This window comes from Branchiostoma lanceolatum, chromosome 18 (genome assembly GCF_035083965.1).
Source record: "Branchiostoma lanceolatum isolate klBraLanc5 chromosome 18, klBraLanc5.hap2, whole genome shotgun sequence".
Taxonomy (NCBI): Eukaryota; Metazoa; Chordata; class Leptocardii; order Amphioxiformes; family Branchiostomatidae; genus Branchiostoma; species Branchiostoma lanceolatum.
In genome coordinates, this window is record NC_089739.1 from 13909085 (window position 1) to 13930630 (window position 21546).

Below are 21546 nucleotides of genomic sequence, written 5' to 3' on the forward strand. Positions count from 1 at the left end.
TCACTATGTATTGACATTACTTTCCAAACGTGGATGATTTTTTTTTATAGTTCAATCATAATACTATAGCACTAAAGTATGTTGACATTACTTTACGAACATAGATTATACTGTATCACTAGCTATTGATATCACTTTCCAAACTTGAATGGTAGCATATCACTATATATTGACCTCAATTTCAAAACTTGGATAATACAAGATTCATAATCATGATATGTAACCAATAGCCCTCCCTCTTTAGTTAAAGCAGAATGAACTGATGGAGAGTCTTAAACTGTGTAACGTGGGCCCTAATTGCCTCCTCCGTGTTTGGTTGCTCACAAGAGGAACTGAGGGGCTCTTGAATCCATGCTGGGATCGTTTTCTCCATGATGTCACCATCATATTCCTGGCCATGACACATCATCTCCACCGTCTCCATTAACCTTGTGACATATCCTGTTAGAAATGTATACAGAATCAGAAATGAATTTGAGTTCAGGAAACACTGCTGAATATCAGTATTGAGATCTGTTGTACTTAGTTTGATTATGGACCTGGCAAAAGCACTACAAGTGAATCTCTGTGATGACACTACTTATGGTTCCTTTCAGCACTTAAAACAAGACTTTATGATATTCCTGGGTTAAACTTCAAAGCCCTATAGTTTATGGGGAGGACGGTTGTAGTGAACGTCCTCTTACAGGTGCACAATATCGCCCATATCATCAGGCAAGTGGTGGTGATCCGGTTGTGTACGCACGTGTCTACAAGCTGTCTTGAGTGTTGTCAAATTTGTGAAAAATATAAGTAGACCTTAAATATCTACTGTGCATTTGTTTTTTCACTATAGCCATGTGAGGGCCGACATAGTACATGTTTTATTTTACGACGTCCACCCCTAAATCATGTAAACAAGAGAATGACATCAGCCAACTATGTTAAGTTCACGAATATTCGTAAATTCCCATTCAGACGACGGTTTACTATTTATAATCGCACAAGATAATACCACACACGCCATGTCGTATCTGACGTATCATTAAAGTTGTGCTGGTGTAAACGTACCTAAGTTAAGTTCACGAATATTCGTAAATTCCCATTCAGACGACGGTTTACTATTTATAATCGCACAAGATAATACCACACACGCCATGTCGTATCTGACGGATCACTAAAGTTGTGCTAGTGTAAACGTACCTAGATGGGGCCTCTTCTGTGCCATCCCCGGTCCCGCCCCGCTCCGCTCTCTAAGCCGCCGGTCCTCGTGGCAATAAGCTCAGTTCAACGACGTCTGGCTAAACGTCCCTCTTCAAAACGGTCGCTGCACGGAAGAACTTACGGACCACGGAATTATTATTACTTTCCACAGTAGAGACCTTTCAGTGCCGGCCAGGCCCCGATTTAACAGTGCACTTGTTGCGTAGGCTTTTCTCCCGAGAAAACTTTAAAAGGCTAAAACCAGCACTCCTGGTGTTCCAGCAATACGCTGCGACACATTTGCCCGACATGTCAACAAAGCAATCCCCGGGAGAGGCCCAAGAAATACGATCTCCCGGGCATAGTATGTTTACAAACACCTAAGATGGCGGCCGCGGCTTCAGTGTTCTATTTCCCTTTACAGCCGATGACGTCATTGCCGGCTTACTGTTCTAGCTAACCTCGGCGCGCATTTTCGGCGACGGGGTGTTCAAAAATAGCTTTCAACTAGAGAGCCGTGTATTTTTTTCATAAATAAGTATGTCGACAGAATAAAACTACCTTTGATGCAGATATTCTGAAAAAATGGCCTCTATGTGTCAGTAGCTGTTTAAGATTAACAGCCATCTGTTATCAGTATGGATGGAAGGTAAACCCTGCAATTACTAAGTAGTTAGAAATGTCGGCGCATGTTTCATATAAGCAACCTCCTTGATATAAGACATCACGAAATCGCCGGCAGGGGCAGCCAGGGGTGCCGGCTTTTTCAGGCCCTGTACCCGAGTGCCCCGTCCGTGTCAGTGTGAGTGCCAGGGACGGGGTGTCATGTAAGACATCACGAAATTGCCGGCAGGCGCAGCCAGGGGTGCCGGGTTTTTCATGCTCTGCACCCGAGTACCCAACCGAAGTCAGGTACCCATTCACACACCTGGTTGAAGTGAGGAAATTCGTGTAAAGTGCCTTTCCCAAAGGCACAACATCGGGGCATGGCAGTGGTTTCAAACCCGGGCCCCTTCGGTTCTGGGCGAAACACCCTACCGATTGCGCCACACGATGACACTTTTTAAGTATCGTGGGAACGGTTGGCTTCGGTGTACGTATTGTTTTTCTGGGGACGGATAGTGTTTTTGGTTGTATTTCTCTTGTTGGAAAGCATATGTGACAAACCGATACATTTTACACATCATTTGGACGCAGTCTCCCTCCTTCACGTAGCAATCTTCAGTTATATATAGGTGTACCTATAGTTAAAACAAGAAATGCTTTTAAAAAAGCTGGCCACGCAACCATTAGATAATGGTGAGGATGAAATGGTGCGATGTCATATAATGACCTGTATAGACTTCGTTACGCCCTGCCCTCCCCATCGATCGTCACGCATGTATATCTTGCATAAAAACCGGCACAATTTTTGCCGCTCCCTAAGTCTTTCCTTATCTCCAAGCAGATCTAACGGTTGCGTATCCAACTGGCGAAAGCATAAAAACTCCTCTTAATGGTGGTTATGTCTTTCCCTTGCCACATCATGACTGGGACCCCTGCTGGTATTGCGCAATAATCAAATGATGCAATGTGACTTGATCGTTTTCTTATAGACGAAAGCCAAGCATTTTAATTCTTATTACCACTCTCAGACTGGAGCATAGTCCGGTCTCTATAGTGGAGTGCTTTCTCGTCGTTAGAAAAAAAATGCGTAACTCACTTTGTGCAACTTCCCCCAAAGTGACGGAAAGTGAAGAAAACAGTGCTACATGATGTCATTACAAACGTAGTAGATTGTATGTTCGAAAGTACTGATGTTGCAGTAAATACAGAAATGTTCTAAGCTTTAGGTTCACCACAATGCTATCAGCATGGATTTGCTACACCCGTCGTGTTTGACTAAATGTAACATTTTTACCTGCCATGTTGAGAGAATTAATCCAGTTTGTGGGCGGGACCACATTTTCATAAAGGGAACAGGGTTTTGGTATTTCCAATTGTATGTATTTGAAAAGTGCAAACATCTGATAAAGGGTATAGATTGTTAATGACGTGCTAGAACATCTGAACGTGCATTTCTAAAATCAAACAGTACATTTTCTGCAAAATTAGGCACTCTAAAACAACTCAGTAGCGCCTAGCCACCCCTATATTGAAATGGACGGTTTTGAGAGGTGTACCTCCCACATGCGCAGATAGGAACTCGTGTTGCGCACATCAATCGACCTCTAACACGACAACTAAACTCTCAGGTAAGCACTTACCGTAGCATTCTCCACTTGATATGTTGTTGCTAAAGTTTCATCTAAAGTTTTGCACATTTTTTTGTTCTTGCTTCATATTGCCATGCTCTGTTCAGTTACTAGTAGTAGTAGTAGTACCGTTTTGCCACTAGGTCTACCCCTCTACGTCATTTCAATATTTTTTTCTGCGATCGGAAGTACTGATGACTTACAGAATGAAAATCTGAAATGTCCAGGGTTGACTATGAAATAGTAATTTTTCTGTCTGCAATTTTCTTAAAGTACTGAGATGAAGTTAAGAAATTATGAAAAAGGCGTGGTTACATCCCCTGTGACTCTATCTCAGTGTGAAACACATTGTTTTTAGATTGTTGAAATCAAGAGAATTGCTCGAGCTCTGTACTGTAGCGTAGAAAACCTAATGGTCGGGGATCGTTACGACCAACACTCCTTACACAGTAACGGTAGAAACTTGTTTTAAACTCATTTTTACAAGAATTGGCCTCGTGTTTTCGATGAAGGTAAACCATCTCGTGACGATCAGCAGATATATTCTGAAGTATCGTGGGAACGGGTGGAGTTAGTACGTATTGAGTTTCTGGGGCAGGACGTCGGTTCTCGTTGTATTTCTCCATATGGAAAGCATATACTGTATGCGACGAGTTGATTCACTTGAATGATTAATATTCTTACACCTCGGCCCGTTTCCCTTTAATCTATATAGAGTAATTGCCAACCATTTACGTTACTTTGACCTCGGTCCGTAGTCTGCCCCACCTTTCTATTGCAACAAAATAGGCCCCTCCCGTCGATATGCAAACTTTAGCAGATGTACCTTTCTGATATCATCGTTGTTTTCTGAAGACAAAGTGTCAGCATGTGTTCTTTTTACACCGCTGGGATTACTAGTAGTCGTTTCTTGCATAGTCTGCTAGTTCGTAGTTCGTTTTTTGTCCCCTGCTTTATATAACTGCATGCCCCTGAAGTTAATTCAGAACGGCGTTGATCGGGTACGGTAATTTTTCTGTGGAGTCAGTACTAAGAAAACAATGGCACAAGCATGATGTCATTACACACAGATCGTAGGTACTTATGAAGTGGGAGGTTTTAATATGATAAGCTTTTAGTTCGCCAGAATTTGAATGGCATCAGCGCGCTACCGTGAATGCATTTCTTATATAGGTACGATCTGTTACACCCGGCTCGTTTTACTTAATGTTGCAACATTTTTACCTTGGAATTCAGTCATATTTTAGTCTGGGTACCGTTACATTTATTAACGGGTGTAATGGTTTGGGTAAGGACCTTTCAAATTACTTTGGCTCCTTTGGAAAAGAGCATTCAAACGGTACAGGTCGGGGGTGCATAGGCTACAAGCCCGGGAAATTACGCTACAGGTCGGAATACATACGTATACACTACAGGTCGGGGTACATACGCTACAGGTCGGGGTACATACGCTACAGGTCGGGGTAAATACGCTACAGGTCGGTGTACATACGCTACAGGTCGGGGTACATACACTACAGGTCGGGGTACATACGCTACAGGTCGGGGTACATACGCTACAGGTCGGTGTACATACGCTACAGGTCGGGGTACATACGCTACAGGTCGGGGTACAAACGCTACAGGTCGGGGTACATACGCTACAGGTACCGGTCGGGGTACATACGCTACAGGTTGGGGTACATACGCTACAGGTCGGGGTACATATTACGCTACAGGTCGGGGTACATACGCTACAGGTCGGGGTACATACGCTACACGGTCTCATCTGCTAGCCTCTCAATGGCGTGACTTTCTGCCCAACTACGCTGCTACAGCCCACTATGTACAGCCTAGGGCAAAAGCACAGTTTGTGACACTCCGGCACTGTCACGAATCGTGCCTGGACAGTGCCCGGGGCTACAACTTCCCGTAGCATTGTTTAGATCGGGCGAGCTGACTGCCTCGGGACGTCGAAGTAATCGGCAAGTGGCCCGATCCTAGTCTAGCATCTAGATCTGTTATAGACATAGCCGTGGCGACTAACGAAGGGAGTTTTTTCTTGATATTACATATACTATAGTATATGTAATAGTATATATAATATCAAGAAAAAACTCCCTTCGTTAGTCGCCACGGCTATTATAGACACTGTCTTTTTGTGCCACTTCAATTCTAGGTCTAAGTTATTGAATTATTTTACAGAGCGAGAATTACGCTGTTCCTCCTTACCTCAGCGCCCCGAAAAAACAAAGATGACGTGGGGGGGGGGGGGGGGGGGTTACTGCGGTAAACAAAAACACGCTGCCTTATATGGAAACGCGGGCATCACTGCCCCGTCAGTCACAGTGATTGACAGCACTTCCGGGCACAGTCTGTGACGGTCGGGCTGTGTCACGTTCTGTGCCTGGGAAAGCATAGAACGTGACAGGCATGGTGTGTGACGGTACAGTCTGCCTTGTCACAGACCCGCCCGCGCGGTTTTCTACAAATGTTTTTACGGCAGGTACGTCATGTCGGTCCAAGTACAAACCGTTCTCCATCCGCTAGCCTCCCAACGGCAAGACCGCGACTACCCAACTACGCGTACTACAGTCAACAACCGCCCATGCAAGGGGCCCATCTTGTCCCTGACTCGTTCGTACGGTCGTCTACAAATGCATGCGCGAAAGGTAGGTCATGTCGGTCTAAGTACATGGATGAAGCACTTGGGTACATGGCCTAAAACAGCCCGCACCCCTGGCCTCTCCTGCCGGCGATTTCCGATGTCTTGCATGACACCCTGTCCCTGGCGCTCACACAAGGACGGGGCACTCGAGTACAGAGCATGAAGAAAGCCGGAACCCCCTGGCTGTGCCTGCCGGCGATTTCGTGATGTCCTTCATGAAAACCCGTCCCTGGCGCAAAGCCTGAAACAGCCCGCACCCCTAGTGTCTGCCCCTGCCGGCGATTTCGTGATGTCTTACATGAAACATGCGCCGAAATGTCAGGCTATACACCATGTGAAGGTAAAAAAAGACATGTGCTTTTCAACTGTTACCTTTCTAGTTTGTATTCTTTTATTTTTTTTTCAGATTGAATGCTTGCTAGTGGCAACTGCTGGTCTGTGACGCCATGTGGCGAAACGCAGCCGTTCTTGTGTTCTCGTTCCTGATATTTGCCATGGTTGTCATTTCGGAGAGATACTTCTTAAAAAGTGCTGCTACTGCAAGTAAGTATACATCGCAATTTCCTGTACGTGGTCTTATAAGTCTATTAGTCAAATATTTCTAGCATGATGTTCTCCAATAGGATTTTCTTTTTTCAAGAAAAATAAGAAAAATTTTCTTTCTTAGCCTTACTATAATATTTGTTTTTCGTTTGGTCCAATGTGGTATTCTTACAGATTATTTCCATAAGATATTTGAAAATTTGATTCTACTAGAATAATTTACTTGAGCTTTCTTGGTTTAAGCAAGGAGAAAAGAAAAATGTTGGATGCAATTCTTGTTTGTGCTTAAAACAGGGATTCTTATTCGTGCTTAATACAGGGATTCTTCATTACAGAATTATTTTCTTGCTGACAGAAAAAAAAGTTCTTTGTAGAAGGAAGAACATGAAAAATAAGAACGATTTTTGGTGGTGTAAAGGGGCGTATTGCAATCGGAACATCAAACAAAAATGACTTCTTTTTTTTTTCTACATCATAAGTTATGGTGTAAATCTACCTTATTACATCCGCACAGCGATATTCATCACGTATGAATGCGACTTTGTAGTGTCGTGCAAATGTTTGGAAATACACGCAATTCCCACCGCCGCTTGACTTGCCCGCCATTTTGTCCAACATTCCGACAAACACATGATCGAACGTGCGAAGTTCTGAAGATTTTCCTGTGACGATCGATCTCCGACCGCAACGGTCGATTCGGGTAACTCTCATCGATCTACGGCTGGGTTATATGTATATTATTTCTAATAGGCAACCAGAATGATATGCAAATAAGCCAGATTTCGCGCGTATTGCTTTTTCGTTGTTTGTTAATGATAGAAATGTGATAAAATGACTAACGTTGTAGGACTATGACTATGGAAAAATATTGGAAATAAATTACAAATTGGTTAGAAATGTGAATATGAATGTAAAATGTTCAAATTCTGAATATTTGTAGCTTTTGCCCCCCCCCCAAATTCTACAATACGCCCCTCCAAACTATTACTAACTTTTCGCATATTAGACCACATAGCAGTCAATGTAGAGACACATTTAACATACTTTACAAAGCAGTCTAAATATACCGTCTTGTCATTGATTGATTTTGAAGTTTATCACAACCTCCTCTTACGTTTCTGAATGTTTTGTATTTGTTGACTCTTTTTACAGACGTCCCCCAACCGAGAGTCTGTACCAAAGACAAAGCGCCAATAAAGGGTCTTCAGAAAAAGGGACGATGTCGAGTCGGTTACTTATTATCAGAAATTAAAGAAAACCACATTCCATTTCACACGTTTAAGGAAGAGTACAGGTGGAACGTTATATATTTATATAATTTAGAATAAATGTTATACCCTTCAGCGTTTTTTTTAGCTTATTTTGACGGGTAAATCATTTTGTCTTTCTTTTATTTCTCTATCGTCCAAAACTTTGTCCCTTCGATCTTATATTAGTTACAATGGACCGTTCCTGTCGAACAATATATTTGAACATATGGAGCGGAGGTGTTCGAAATAGAGCAGGGGGCGGGGCTTACGGTATTCGACTGGAACGGTCCATTCGAGCCCGGTTACTTTTCTTTTCTAGTTGCGTTGTTGATTGCAACGGTACCTTGATCTTTTATATACTTATCATTTTTCGAAACCTTGAACATAGTTTCTTTCAATTAACAAACGTCTGTACTTCTCGAGAAAGCTGGTAAGCGACGCCTATGCTTCGTGTTTCCACGTAAAACTTTATTAGAAACGTATTGAAATTATCAGAAGATATCAGCAACAAATATACTGAATAGTTACTATCTTGATATTTTCCAGGGATGACGGTATCGACTTGATCAAGGTAAACTTGTATTTAAATCAAATTGGGTGTCACGCGACCAGCGAATGAACGGTTTGAATAAAATGAAACACATTTTGGACATTCGTCAGTTTTTTCATCAGATTCGTTATTCTTCTCCAGACAATTAGTTTTCCTCCCAGAAAATTCGTACAATTTCATTTACAATGTTTTATCCGGCATTTCGAGTTGTTCTCTTTTATACTCTCCAAGCAGAGGTTGTGGGAAATTTGCGACCTTCTTATCGTATGCCTCTTTTTTTTGTCAGCTCTCCCCAAAAGCTGATCATCTTCAATCGTATCAAAATTTCGTTGGTTGTGTAAACGCCTTTTCCGACATAACATTTTTAAAACTACAGACGGGATATCATCCATGTAACGTTACACGCAAACAAGACATTATATTATACCTTCAGCACACACGTTTACGGAGTCAACTCGGAGCTGTGTGTGAAGAGCTTTGGGCTGCTCTAGTGGAGTTCTCATACTAGAAAACGCTAGTTGAGTAGCCTAGGGTTCTCTTGCACAGTCCTGAGTCGACTCCAAGTCAACTTAAGAATACACCGGGCTTAAAAAAAACGTGTTCCCTTTCCCAGGTGCACGTGAACCGCTCCATTGCCGACCAAGGCCCGTTTGACGTGTTTGTTCACGACTTCACGGATATCCTAGGCATGGCGAGAGATGGGGACAAGAGGGCGGAGCTGTTTTCGGCTGATTTAGAGGTAAGGCCCAGAATGTTTCATTCTTGCAAAGGAGCGGTCGAGAGAAATTTGTAAGAATGAAATCTTTAAAAAGATAAAAGTAAAATTTCGTCATTCATTTCTTGTACTTTATTCCTCCCTTGGGAGAGCGATGCATAGTTGAAGTATTTACAAAGGGGATGCCATGACACTAAACATGTCGTACATAGCGATCCTGTTTTATAAAATAATTATATTCTTATATTGTTGTTATTCCGTACTCATATTTACAATCTCTCAGAGGCCAGGTGAACGAACCTGCCAGGGGTATCCCATGCCCCACACGTCTAGTCTACTGATGACCATTGGGACATTAAAAAACAAAAATTAGATCAGATCTATCATATCATATCTATAAAAAAACTGTTTCTGTGTATTGTACAAATAACTCTCAGAGTTCTTTAAAGGTCTTTAGTGTTTCACTTTCAAAGTTCATTGTCTCTGCATCATTCTCTACAACTCCTTGTGAATCCACACAGCTCAGTTCTCCACAGCTTGCGTGTTTAACTCGCAGCCTAGCTTCTGCCAAGACTGTGTTGTAGCTTTTCTTGGGTGGTTAAAGTACAGCTCTTTCTTCTTCTGCCGTATGTGCTTACATACTATGTATGTACTCAGCTCTCGTGTGCTCTATTCTCCTTCCCCCGTGCTGCAGTTTTGCCTCTCTTTCCAGGTGGCGTGCTTTAATGCCATGGCTGCCAGAGGGCGGAGCAATCTGGCCGTTGTTGTGATGAAGGCGCTCCACACAGCTGGTTCCACAACTTCTTCTACCATCTCGGCACCCAGCATGACCTCTGTGAATCTCTCGTCTGGTTGTTCGTGTACTTTTACCATGACTCTTACTCCCAGAATGTTTGCTATTTCTTCTGCCAGGGTTTGTCGTAAGTGGTTAAAAGTGGAACATCTGGTGACTAGATGACCGACCAAGTCTTCTGTAGGGTCATGGCAGGTTGGACATGTTTTTACGGTGTGTCTGGTTTGGATGGTACTGAGAAGTATGAGGTTCTTAAGGTCTCTCTGGTACTCTGGCTGTTGTCTTGCTAGTGTCCATAACTTGTGGGGTTTGTTGTTTGTCTGGTGGACTCTGTAGAACCTGTGGCAGTTGGTTTGGGACGCTGCGCTCGCCCTCCACCTCTCACTCTCTTGTGTCTGTATTGTCGTCTTCACTAGATGTTTCCATGCATTTATTGTAGGGAAGTCTGTTGTCAACCAGTATCCTTCCAGCCACTCCACCAGGCCATATTCCTTAGCAACTTCAAAACACTCGTTCACAAATCCTCTTGTCTTACTGCCTGGTTTTGCTAGGATGTAGGAGTACAGCCTGAGGAGGAACACTCTCTTTGCAAGTACAGTGTTTTGCAGACTGACAAGCTTTCCGAAAAGGCAGAGTTTACACTTGTCTAGAATTGACTTCAGACTTGTCATTCCTATTGCACTTAGACACGCTGTCGTCTCTGTCTGAAAGTGCATGCCTTGCATGTTTTTTGCTCCCCTCCTGTGCACTCTCTCTAGTTTGAGTAGATCACTATTTGAAGGGTCCCAAAACTCGCAGCCATGCAGCATGCTGGGAATGACCAATGTGTTGTACAGGGTCTTGTAGATTAAAGGGTTGGGATGTTGTCCTTCAGAGCCTGTTGTCAAAATCGCACTAATCTTTCCCTTCCCTTTTCTGCATGCCGCCTCAATGGGTTCTTTAGATAACATGTTGGCAGAGTGTTGTACTCCAACATGCGTTACTGTAGCTGTCTCTGGTATAGAACTTGTTCCCATTTTCCATGTGGTTGTATCACAGGCCACATTTTGGCTGCTAGTTGTCTGCCCAAAGACGATGCATTTACTTTTTCCTGGTGCAAATTCAAACCTCCATTTTCTTCCATAATGTCCCATAGTGTCGATCATTCTCTGCAGACCTGCCTGTGTGCTCGCCAGCAGACATATGTCATCCGCTAAGGCAGGCGAAGCACAACTGATCCCTCCTATGCTCACTCCACCCGACTGTAGCTGTAGTTCGTCGTGCACATCATCTGTTGCTAGTAGATAGCAGGTAAGGGACAGTACACCTCCTTGGTTCACACCTCTTGAAGTGCTGAATTCTCTGGAAACACCTCCATTCAGCAGGACAGAATATGTACAACCTGTGTGCATGAGCTTGAGGAGTCTCCATAGTCTGCCATTTACTCCTTTCTTGTACATTTTAAACAACATTCCCTCCAGCCAGACTGTGTCGTAAGCTTTCTTTGTATCGAGGAAGCAACCGTATACTAGGCTCCCTCTTTCCATGTAGTGGTTGGTCACTTCTCTCACGATGAAAGCGGTAGTGATGTTGCTGCATCCAACTTGTCCCCCACTCTGGAGTTGGTGAGGTATACCTCTATCATGGAGCCAAGGACTCCATCTATTAAACAATGTCCTCTCCCATACTTTGGAAATGACAGGTAACAGTGTCACACCCCGGTGTGAGTCCATGTCTGTTTTGTTGGTTTTACCTTGCTTGAGGAGGGGTATCTTCAGTCCTTTTTTAAAGGCCTTTGGGATGTGTTCCTTCTCTCTTATTGCATTGAACAGCCCTGTCAAACGGGCCCACAATGCTTCACCTCCATACTTGATGTGCTCGTATACCAGGCCATCTTTGCCTCCACTCTTTCCATTCTTCAAACCCTTGCAAACAGAGGCTACCTCTTGTGGGGAGAAGGGTTCTTCCAGTATCCCTTCCAGGTTGCTGTAGCTTTCTTCTTCCATCTTGGCTACCTCTTCTGTGATTTGGTTCTTGTGTACTTCATCAAAGCGCATGGCTTCCTCTTCTTGTTCGTTGCCCAGTGTCTCAAAGTGTCTTGCCCAAGTTTCTCTCACTTGACTGGGATTGTTGATGACTTGTTCCCCCACTTTTACTGCTTGAGGCCTGTTGGTTCTGCCCTTTCTCTGTCTGATCTTTTTCCAGAACTCTTTGTCATTAGATGCTGCTAGGGCTGCCAGCTCTTCATTCTGTTTGGCTTCTTGTAAGAGCTTTGCTTTCCTCAGTTCTGACCTGAACTGGTTCTTCCTCTCTTTGTAAGCCTTGTACAGTTGGTTCTCTTTCTCCCTTGGTTTTCCCCCTTCTTTCCATTGCATCCAAGCGCTCACTTGTTGCTGGTGCGCTTCTGTCAGCGTTGGTGACCAGTAGGGTTTCTGGTGTTTCTTACACTTATTTGCGGGTATCACTTCTTCTCCTGTTGTTCTCAGTATTGTTGTTATTGTATCAAGATCTTTCTCTATGGACCCTGCTGACCATGTGGCTGGAGCACTATTCGATTCTAGCCTCTCACTCACTCTTTTTTTGTAAGCCTCTTTGAGTGGCTGGTCTCCATCTCTATGCCAGTTGAGTTTTGGTCTGATCACTGTTTCTTCGAACTCATTTGGCTTGTTGACGAATGAGGCAACTATGGGGCTATGATCTGATAAGTTGAGGCTGCAATCTCCAATCACTTTGCATGAGACTGCTTCTGTTAACAGAGAGTAAGGTATGAGGATGTGGTCTATCGTGGACAAGTGTTTGTCTCCATTAGCTTGAAAGGTATGGAGTGGTCCCTTGCAGAGATGGCTCAAGTTAAGGGAAAACAAGTCCAGTTCATCTAGTGTGCCCCATAGTTCTTTGCCCAGTTTGGATGGCTGACCTCTGCCTCTTGGGCCTCCCTGTTTGCCGAGGTCTGCGTTAAAATCTCCGACAAAGATCACTTCACCTTCATTTTCATACTTTCTGTATAGTTCTGTCATAATGTCTAAATGCTCTCTGTAGTTGTCTATTGCCAAGCCACTATGTGGCATATAGGCTGCAAAGACAAAGATTTTCTGGCCGCTTTGGAGTCTAACTCTCACTCCAATAATCCTGTCATTGCCATCTTCCAGTTTGTGTACTGCATAATCAATACTCTCCTTCCACAGTAAGGCAACTCCACCTTGCCCTCTTCTCCAACCTGTGGTATGTTTGAATTCCTTTAGCCGGTTATCTGCTCTCCCCCACCCTCTGTGGCTATTCATTACTTTGTCAAGTTCTGGTAGTGCATCTTGGTATAGCCAGTGTTCGGTAACTGCAAGGATGTCTATATGAGCCAGCTGTTTCCTTATGAATGGCAGTGCTGTCACTAGTCCTCTGGCATTATAGCAGCCAACTGTTAGCTCTTTAGATGAGTCTGCTGTAGTAGTGGCAATCATTGTGTGACCTCTGAGTCTGTTGGCCCTGTCAAAGGACTGCTTCTTGTTGCTTGGTTTCTCTCACCACCACCCTCAGTGTTGTCACCCTTGCTTTTGTACCTCTTCTCTGACATCCATTCACGACATTTGACCCCATCGGGCCAAAAGTCTTCCTTCACCACCATATGTGCCTGGTGCAGTAGAACATTGATTCTGGCAAACGCTATGTCTTTTTGTCTACTATTCATGACTCTCACAAACGATAATTGTACTCCTTTACTCTGAGCATACTTGTGTATCATGCTCTGAAGGCTCTCTGCTTCTGTCTTCTTCATGTAGCCCAGGAAGAACCTCTTTCTCCGCACTCGGTTTCTCCCAATACCCACAAAATCTGAGAAGTCAGTGTGGCTGTCTGCACAGTTGATGTTGTTCCTCCCTGTCTGTAGCCTTCTGTGTTCGTTGCTGTATTGTTGGGTTCTGGTAGGGCATGTTAACGAATGTGGTGAACGACTTGGTCTCTTTTTCCTTATAGGGGAGTACTCTTGCTGCACATGTGTCATCACTGCTTCCTTGTATGTCTTGTTCGTCATTCATTCATTCATTCATTCATTCATTCATTCATCCATTGATCCAGTCTTTCTTTCCTTCCTTCCTTCCTTCCTTCCTTCCTTCCTTCCTTCCTTCCTTCCTTCCTTCCTTCCTTCCTTCCTTCCTTCCTTCCTTCCTTCCTTCCTTCCTTCCTTCCTTCCTTTCTTCCTTCCTTCCTTCCTTCCTTTCTTCCTTTCTTCCTTTCTTCCTTCCTTTCTTCCTTTCTTCCTTCCTTCCTTCCTTCCTTCCTTCCTTCCTTCCTTCCTTCCTTCCTTCCTTCCTTCCTTCCTTCCTTCCTTCCTTCCTTCCTTCCTTCCTTCCTTCCTTCCTTCCTTCCTTCCTTCCTTCCTTCCTTCCTTCCTTAGATGGCCCGTCGCCCTCACATGGTCGTGATGGATACGCTAGTTTCTGTTAGTTTTTGATTAATCGATAAATTGATGGTTTTAAAATCGATCGATCTATCGACTATTTGATTAATTGATTGATTTTACAGGAATTCATTTACCGCCACCATTACATGATAGTGACGAACTTGCTAGTTTCTATTCTTTTGGTTAGTCGATACATCGATAATTGAATGATCGATCGATTGATTGATTGATTGATTGATTGATTTATTTTCCAGGACTACAGTTCCCGCCACCCCCGTATGGTCGTGATGAACCCGCTCCCTTCCTGGAGACTGCTGCATGACCGCCTGGGCGCTCAGAAAGTCGCAAAGAAAATCGTGAACTTGCTTAAAGGTACGAACAAGTTTTTACATCATCATCATCATCGTTGCCCCCATACGTCTTTTCAGGGGCAAAGTAGGGGGGAGTTGAGGTCCCGGACTAGGGTGGGCAGGCCTCCAGCCTGGCAGGGAACGACTCAACGGTGGGAGCCGTCACAACCGTGCCAGGCAGGGCATTCCACTGGGGAATGGTACGGGGAAAATATGAGAATTCGTATGTGGCTGTTCTGGCGTTATTATTTTGGAATTTGAGATGGTGGCTCCATGCAATGACGTCAATGATAAAGTCCAAAAAGTTGATATTTTTGACCATTTCTTTGCATAATAAGTTGAATCTACCCTGTCACAACATTGCCTCGACCTAGGAAGAAGTGTTGTGTTTCCGGTTATGGTACTAAAATATAGGGTCGGCGGTAGCCTGTGTTTACACAAGCTCTCGGCCGATGGTTACTGACCCCCGGATGGCGGTAAAAGGACCTGCCGGCCGCTAGGAGCGCGATTTGTCAGGCTAGGGTCGGTGGGTAGAGATTCTCTTTGATTTTGGCCACGCCTTAGGGGCGAGCATAACGATATAGTATTATGTGCAGTTTGCATGCAAGAATTCTAGGAATTGTACAGAAGTTTGTCCACAGGCATTTTCATCACTTAGAGACGTCAGGTCGAAAATTCTATGCAATCATTTTCTTGCAAATTCTTTTTTTTTTTAACTTCAACTTTTGTACAAGCAGATCCGGACATTATTGTGCCAAATCGAGTCTATCTGGAGTCCACTGGAGTTGAAAATACAGTAAAATATTTGGAGGAGGCGGGAGTGACGTTTCCGTTCGGTAAGTAATGTCTAATGTATGGAACAACTGTCATGATCTAGTCGCTACCAGACTGACTACGCTGGCTAATGCATTTCCAATGCGGGGCCAGGCCAGGTAGCTTGTGGGAAGAACAAATGCGATATAAAAGACAACAAAAGACACAAGACGTAAAGAAGAAAATAAGCATAGATCATGTAAATTCTTGATATGCATTTTTCTCAAACAGTCTGGTCGGGCGCCGACTTGGAAATGTTAACTTAGCATTATAGGGAGAGTGCTTCGCAAGGGGAATTTGTCCACCAAAGCGATTGACTGGATGTGCAGGGGGGAATGTTAACATAGCTAACTCTTCTGGTCAATTATTCCTTCTTTGTTGCCGAAATTTACGATCCGTACCCCGTAGGAAGGCCTGTTGGAGGCTTGTCATGAATCATGATGGGGGGGGGGGGGGTCTCAATCACGCTTCGGACCGCACCCTTCTCAGTGCAGCAGCGACATCTAGCGGCAGTGGGAAATAGTTCCTAACCGAAGAATTTTCACCTGGGTCGAACTTGGAGATAGGTGTAAAGTGCCTTTCCAAAGAGCACAACATATATTGGGGTCTGCTAGGGAGTTGAACCCTTAACCCTTGCATCCTCAATTCAACAACCGCAACCCTGCTACAATGTCACCTAAAAAGGTGTGACCATATAGTAAACTTTGATCAATCAGCTACAAAACCACAAAAATAAGTATTTTCTAGTTTACCTCTGTCCCTACCGCAATTTGTATAAGGTACGAATGATCAACCCCTTATCAATCAGGACACGTGACTTTCCAAACGTGTGACGTCAGTATATCTTATTGCAATATATAACTGGCTTGTTTATTTTATTTTTCAACCCTACGAAAGGGGCCAGTTCTAGCCTGTGCACGTACTACTACTACTACTGTTTATTTTCTCATGTAACTTAAAATGAACAGAAGTTAGATGAACTAGGATTATATACATCCTCTAGACGCTGCTTAGTCCAGTGGTTAGCAATCTTGCCTCTGGAACTCGGAGCCCCGGGTTCGATGCCGGCTGTGTCGCTCACCCGGCATGCACGCTGCCGGAAAGGGTCGCAGTCCTTAGGACGGGACGTTAAGCCGTGGTCCACTGTTCATTGTGCTTGTCGAAAAGATCTAGGGGAATTTCCCCGGTACAACGAACCTGTAAATACTGTACATAGCGTCTGTCTTCTCTGTCACGACCAGTGGAAGATTAGCTCATCTGTTCCTTGAGTTCATTTGAGCTAAACTTGTTCGCGTGATCACTTAATTTTACTTTCACTTTACGCTACAAATGTAGAAAAGTTTTCGTTCATGATGATTTGCCGACTATGTTAATACTTGTTTGAAACTTCTGTTATCCAGTGTGCAAATCATCATCTAAAATGCATCTTGAGCATCACAGGGTGAGCATTATCTCTTGTTCTTCCTAGTTTACCCTGGGCGCCAGACTAGCCGCCGGATCGCTAGCGATTTCCTACGGTGGCCAAAGAACAGTCAGCCCGCCCGGTCTTAATCAAAGCTCCGGGGAGTTGAGCCCGTGGGAGTCAACAAACTCCCCGGCTAGAAATCACCCGGTGCGCTAATTAGGGTTCTGTGGGCTGGGGTCTCTGTGCCGCCGAAGGAACTGACTACAAGGTACCGGCTAAAGGAACCGGCTTAAAGGCCCGATAAACAGTCTGGAACCCAGGGTATTTCTAGTTAGGCCACAGCAAGTTGCCAAGTAATCTTTATGGATGATATCAGCGCGCTCATTAATTTTCGCCTTATTTCGAAATAAAAAAAAACAACAAGAAATTCCATTGCCCTCCGACGGTGGTCAACATGCCAAAAATTGGCAAATATGTCGTAAACGTTGATAGTCTAAGGTGTTTCATTGCATATGAATCCCCAGTGTAGTTCCTGCCCATGGTGGTATAATAACAATATTTTTTGGGGGGGCCCGCCTTGTTTTCTCTTCGCCCCATCTCATTAATTTTGGAATTTGCGGAGGGAGTCATCCATAAAATTTACTTGCTGTGGCCTTATTATCATTATTATGTCAGTGTATGGCTGTGTGTGTTTCCGGACTATTGAAGTCAGTCTAACTCAAGAACCTCTTGATGGATTACGATTATATTTAGCATGTGGGTAAGTTTTGGGAAGACGAAAGTCAAGGTGAATTTTGGGCCCCCTGGTTTGTTACCTTGGTACTGCAATAGAAGTCCACTTTTTTGATCTATTGACCTGGATATGCTATGGTCTTGATTTTTTTGTGGCTTGTGGTGTAAGAAAAAAGTGGTGTAAGTTTTGGCCCCCTAGCAGTTTGCTCTGGAACTGCATGTCAGTTATTTCACAATCTTCAATGGCATGACAGGTTTCAATGATATTTAGTACGAAGGTATCTTAGACAAAGATCTACATTTTGATTTAAAATTATCGAAATTGGTACTTACTTTGTATAATCAATGAGGAAGATCTTAATTCGCACTATTTGTCATTATTGGACTCAAATATATGTAACATATGTGGTTTATGGCAGGTGGAACATTATTTTATTTCAGCTCTATTACAGAGGTAACGATGTGATATTCTTTGTTTGCCCCAGTCCAAATTAAAACAACAGAAGACAAATGATAATAAGCAAGACTTAGTGGAATCCACAAAAAGAATAACATGAAGTAAACTATAGTCGTTGCTAACAAACAACAATAATGATAATAACAATAATGATAACGATAATGATGATTATAACGGCTTACGGTAGAATTCAGGGAGGTTCATAGAGAACTCACAATTAAAGAGCAAGGGTGGACAATAAAACCACCCAATAAATTCAGCTAACGTAAACTCACAGACCTCTGTCTGCTTCTGAATGCCGTGGTGTTCACATCAGTGAAGGGGCTCGCTGGCTAAGATGATTTACCAAGTATTGAGGTTACTTCAGCACATGTTTGAAATCGTATAGTGTGTAAAAGGAATCAAAGTATAGTTGCACACAAACAAGTCAGCTTTGTAGTACCTAACCAAGAATATGAAGCAATTACAACACTGGCCTGTCATGCTCACTGCTAGAATGTCTCAAGCATTGGCTGTCAGTATACAAATTACATTTCTACAGAGCCCCTGATCATGAGTCTATACTGGTTTCTTAGACTACCCAGTAGTCACTACAATTGTATAAGTCATACTTCTAGACACACAGCTATCAAAGCTAATTCAGCTGAGGAAAATATAGATACAATTCCAACTTTGAAGGGGTTGCTTTGACCAAGGAGGTTTACTCCTTGCTTTGACAGTTGAAAACACAATGTTATGATTTTTGGAAAGTTGCCTAGCAAAGTTACGTATTGTATTAATACGTAGCTTTGTTACACCTACATTTATCTGGGTTATTTTGTTGGTCTGACAATGGATTCTTCAAAAACTAGTGAGAGAAATACAGGATTTTTCAAACCTTGAGACGTCAGTTAATATGCAAATGATTTCCTGTCGTCTGCTCTGATCCGATTCTATTGTTCTTTGAGTCAGACGGGTAGAGATCCCCTACAGAGGATAATCCATTTATGATGTTGGGATGAGGGTTGGAGTCAATTTAGCTACTAACTCCCTGACAGCAGATAGTTTTTATAGGAGGAGAACCCTGGGTCCTGCCTACTTGTCCTTTAAGCATTAAACTTAAAACACGAAATATAATACAAAATACTACTCCTGGCTTTCGTTGAGCATAAATATACAAAACACTTGATATTTGTTATAGTAAAGAATATCCAGATCCAACACCATGATTACCCCCACGCGATTGTTACACTATATCAAAGACTTATGCTAGCCCATATCGTTTTAGTAATTAGAATGTTAAGTTCCATTTAATACCTCTACTTTGCACGATGTTTGATTATAGTTGTTGCCATACACTGTACCGTGTATAATTGTGTATAAAAGTTTATCTTATTTTGCTGTCTTTTATTCAGATGACGTTGGTGTTTGGCAGACGCGGGCTGAAAGATTTGGACTTGCCGTGCTCTGCTGAGAGTTACGCTAATCACTCCGGTATTCTCCACAAGGTCGGTCAAGTCCATTGTTTTAAATCTCAGCTTCTTGTCATTGTTCCGTAGTGTACTACGTTCTACCATTGAATTCACTTCAGTTGAGTCTGGATATATACAATCTTTATTGACACAACAAAAGTACAGCGACTCTCGTAAGGTCTACTTAATCTATACATACATACATACGTACAAACAAACAAATAGGTGCATACGAAAAAAAGTTTTTCTTTACATACAATTATATGGGACAGGGCAACATATTGAAATTTAGCGTGTCGTATACTTATACATTACTTGTTCTTATGTACAAACATTCTTTGATGTATATACCTATCTGTACACAGTAAGGATTGTCACCTCTCAATACGTGTAATCAAATCTATTAATATACTGGAGCATATTGAATTCACTTGAACAAGTAGAAATAGATGTGAACAGCTTAGAGCGCGTATCCGCATATCTTGAACAATTCATGATAAAGTGACGTTCGTCTTGAATTTCATATACTAGAAATGGGCCTCTTGTCGCTCACTCGGTGATTGATTCGGTGATTATAGGGACTGGCCATGTCTTATGACACCGTATACAACACATGTTGGGTCATTATCCCTATATTACTGGTAATTAACCAATCATTTCCGTGTCACAGCTGTATGTGATCGGAGAGACTCATTTTGTCTACGGTCGACCCTCGCTAAGGAACTTCGCGATGTCAGGTACGTTTATCTTTATCTCCATGAAAAATGGAGATATAGTTTTGAGTGTCACTGCACGAAATGGCCTCGTATCCCGGCGTATACGTACAGGGATTCCTCCGGAAATATTCCATATCCCGGTGCGGATGTAGCGTATCCGATATAATTAACGGAAACGCTAAATCCGCACCAGGATATGGAATATTTCCGGAGGAATCCCTGTACGTATACGCCGGGATACGAGGCCATTTCGTGCAGTGTGTGTCTGTGTGTGTGTGTTTGTTTGTCTGTTTGTCTGTCTGTCTGTCTGTTTGTGTTTCCGCACTAATGTAGTCAGCATAACTCAAGAACCTCTCAATGGATTACGATGATATTTGGTAATTGGGCAGGTGTTGTGAAGCCGAAGTTCAAGGTCGATTTTGGGCCCCCTGGTATGTGACCTTGGTCCTGCAGCAGAACTTCAATTTTTGTATCTTTCGACCTGGACGTGCTGTGGTCTTGATTTTTGGGTGGCAGATAGCTTGTGATGTAATAAAGAAGTGGTGTAGGTTTGGGCCCCCTAGTAGCTTCCTCTGGAACTGCAGGGGCGTTTTTGTGAAAATGTTCTAAAGAGAATAACTGAACAAAGAAACAACGGATTTCCATGATATTTAGTATGCAGGTAGCTTCGATAGAGAAATAAACAATGAAGTGAAAATTATGCTAATTGGGACTTAATTTGCATAGCTAATGAGGAAAATCTATATTTGCAGTGTTTTCCATTATCAGACTCAAATACATGTAACATAATTATGTAGTTTATGGAAAGTGGAGCATCAACAGATACCAATTATACAAATGAATTCCTAATTTGCATAATTAATGCAAAAACACCATAATTCATCTAATTGGAAAATTATAGGACTGTCAATATTGCAACATGTGTAAGTTAGATAAAGGTGTTTATGACCAAGCATATATTATGCAAACGTGTAAGTCGTTTGCATGAATAGAATTTTTCATGGAGATATGAGGTCGTGGAACTCTTGTTGACTTCTGTTTTACTTCACGTCCAGACAAAGGTTTCCCTCAACAGATTTTTGTAATCTTAGCCTGAGTATTATCTTTAATAGTTCCTTAGCTTTCATGCTGTTGGTGAAGGGAGAGTATGGGTAGTCTCCAAGCAGACCTAAGGGTTGCAAAGACAATATGCAACTGGCAGAAGGAGTTTTTATAGTGACCCAAGCTATAAAAACTCCTTCTGACAGTTGGATACGGTCTTTGCAACCCGTAGGTCTGCTTGGAGACTAGAGTATGGGAGCCCTGGAACTAACAACGATGACACTCAGGCTAGTGT

At 42.9% G+C, this 21546-nt stretch overlaps 1 protein-coding gene and 1 long non-coding RNA gene across 2 annotated transcripts; both read left to right on the forward strand.

Annotated features, from left to right (window-relative positions):
* The first annotated feature begins 7764 nt into the window (after nt 1-7764).
* Nucleotides 7765-9139, forward strand: LOC136424128 (uncharacterized). Its single transcript, XR_010753825.1, has 3 exons — nt 7765-7900; nt 8403-8427; nt 9020-9139. It is a non-coding gene; the product is annotated as an uncharacterized lncRNA (long non-coding RNA).
* Nucleotides 9140-14546: 5407 nt separating this feature from the next.
* On the forward strand, nt 14547-21500 carry LOC136424021 (inositol-tetrakisphosphate 1-kinase-like). Its single transcript, XM_066412422.1, has 6 exons — nt 14547-14658; nt 15374-15472; nt 16850-16890; nt 19438-19530; nt 20165-20231; nt 21484-21500. The coding sequence occupies exons 1-6, from the start codon at nt 14565-14567 to the stop codon at nt 21498-21500; spliced, it is 411 nt and encodes a 136-aa protein (XP_066268519.1). The 5' UTR covers nt 14547-14564.
* Nucleotides 21501-21546: the final 46 nt, after the last annotated feature.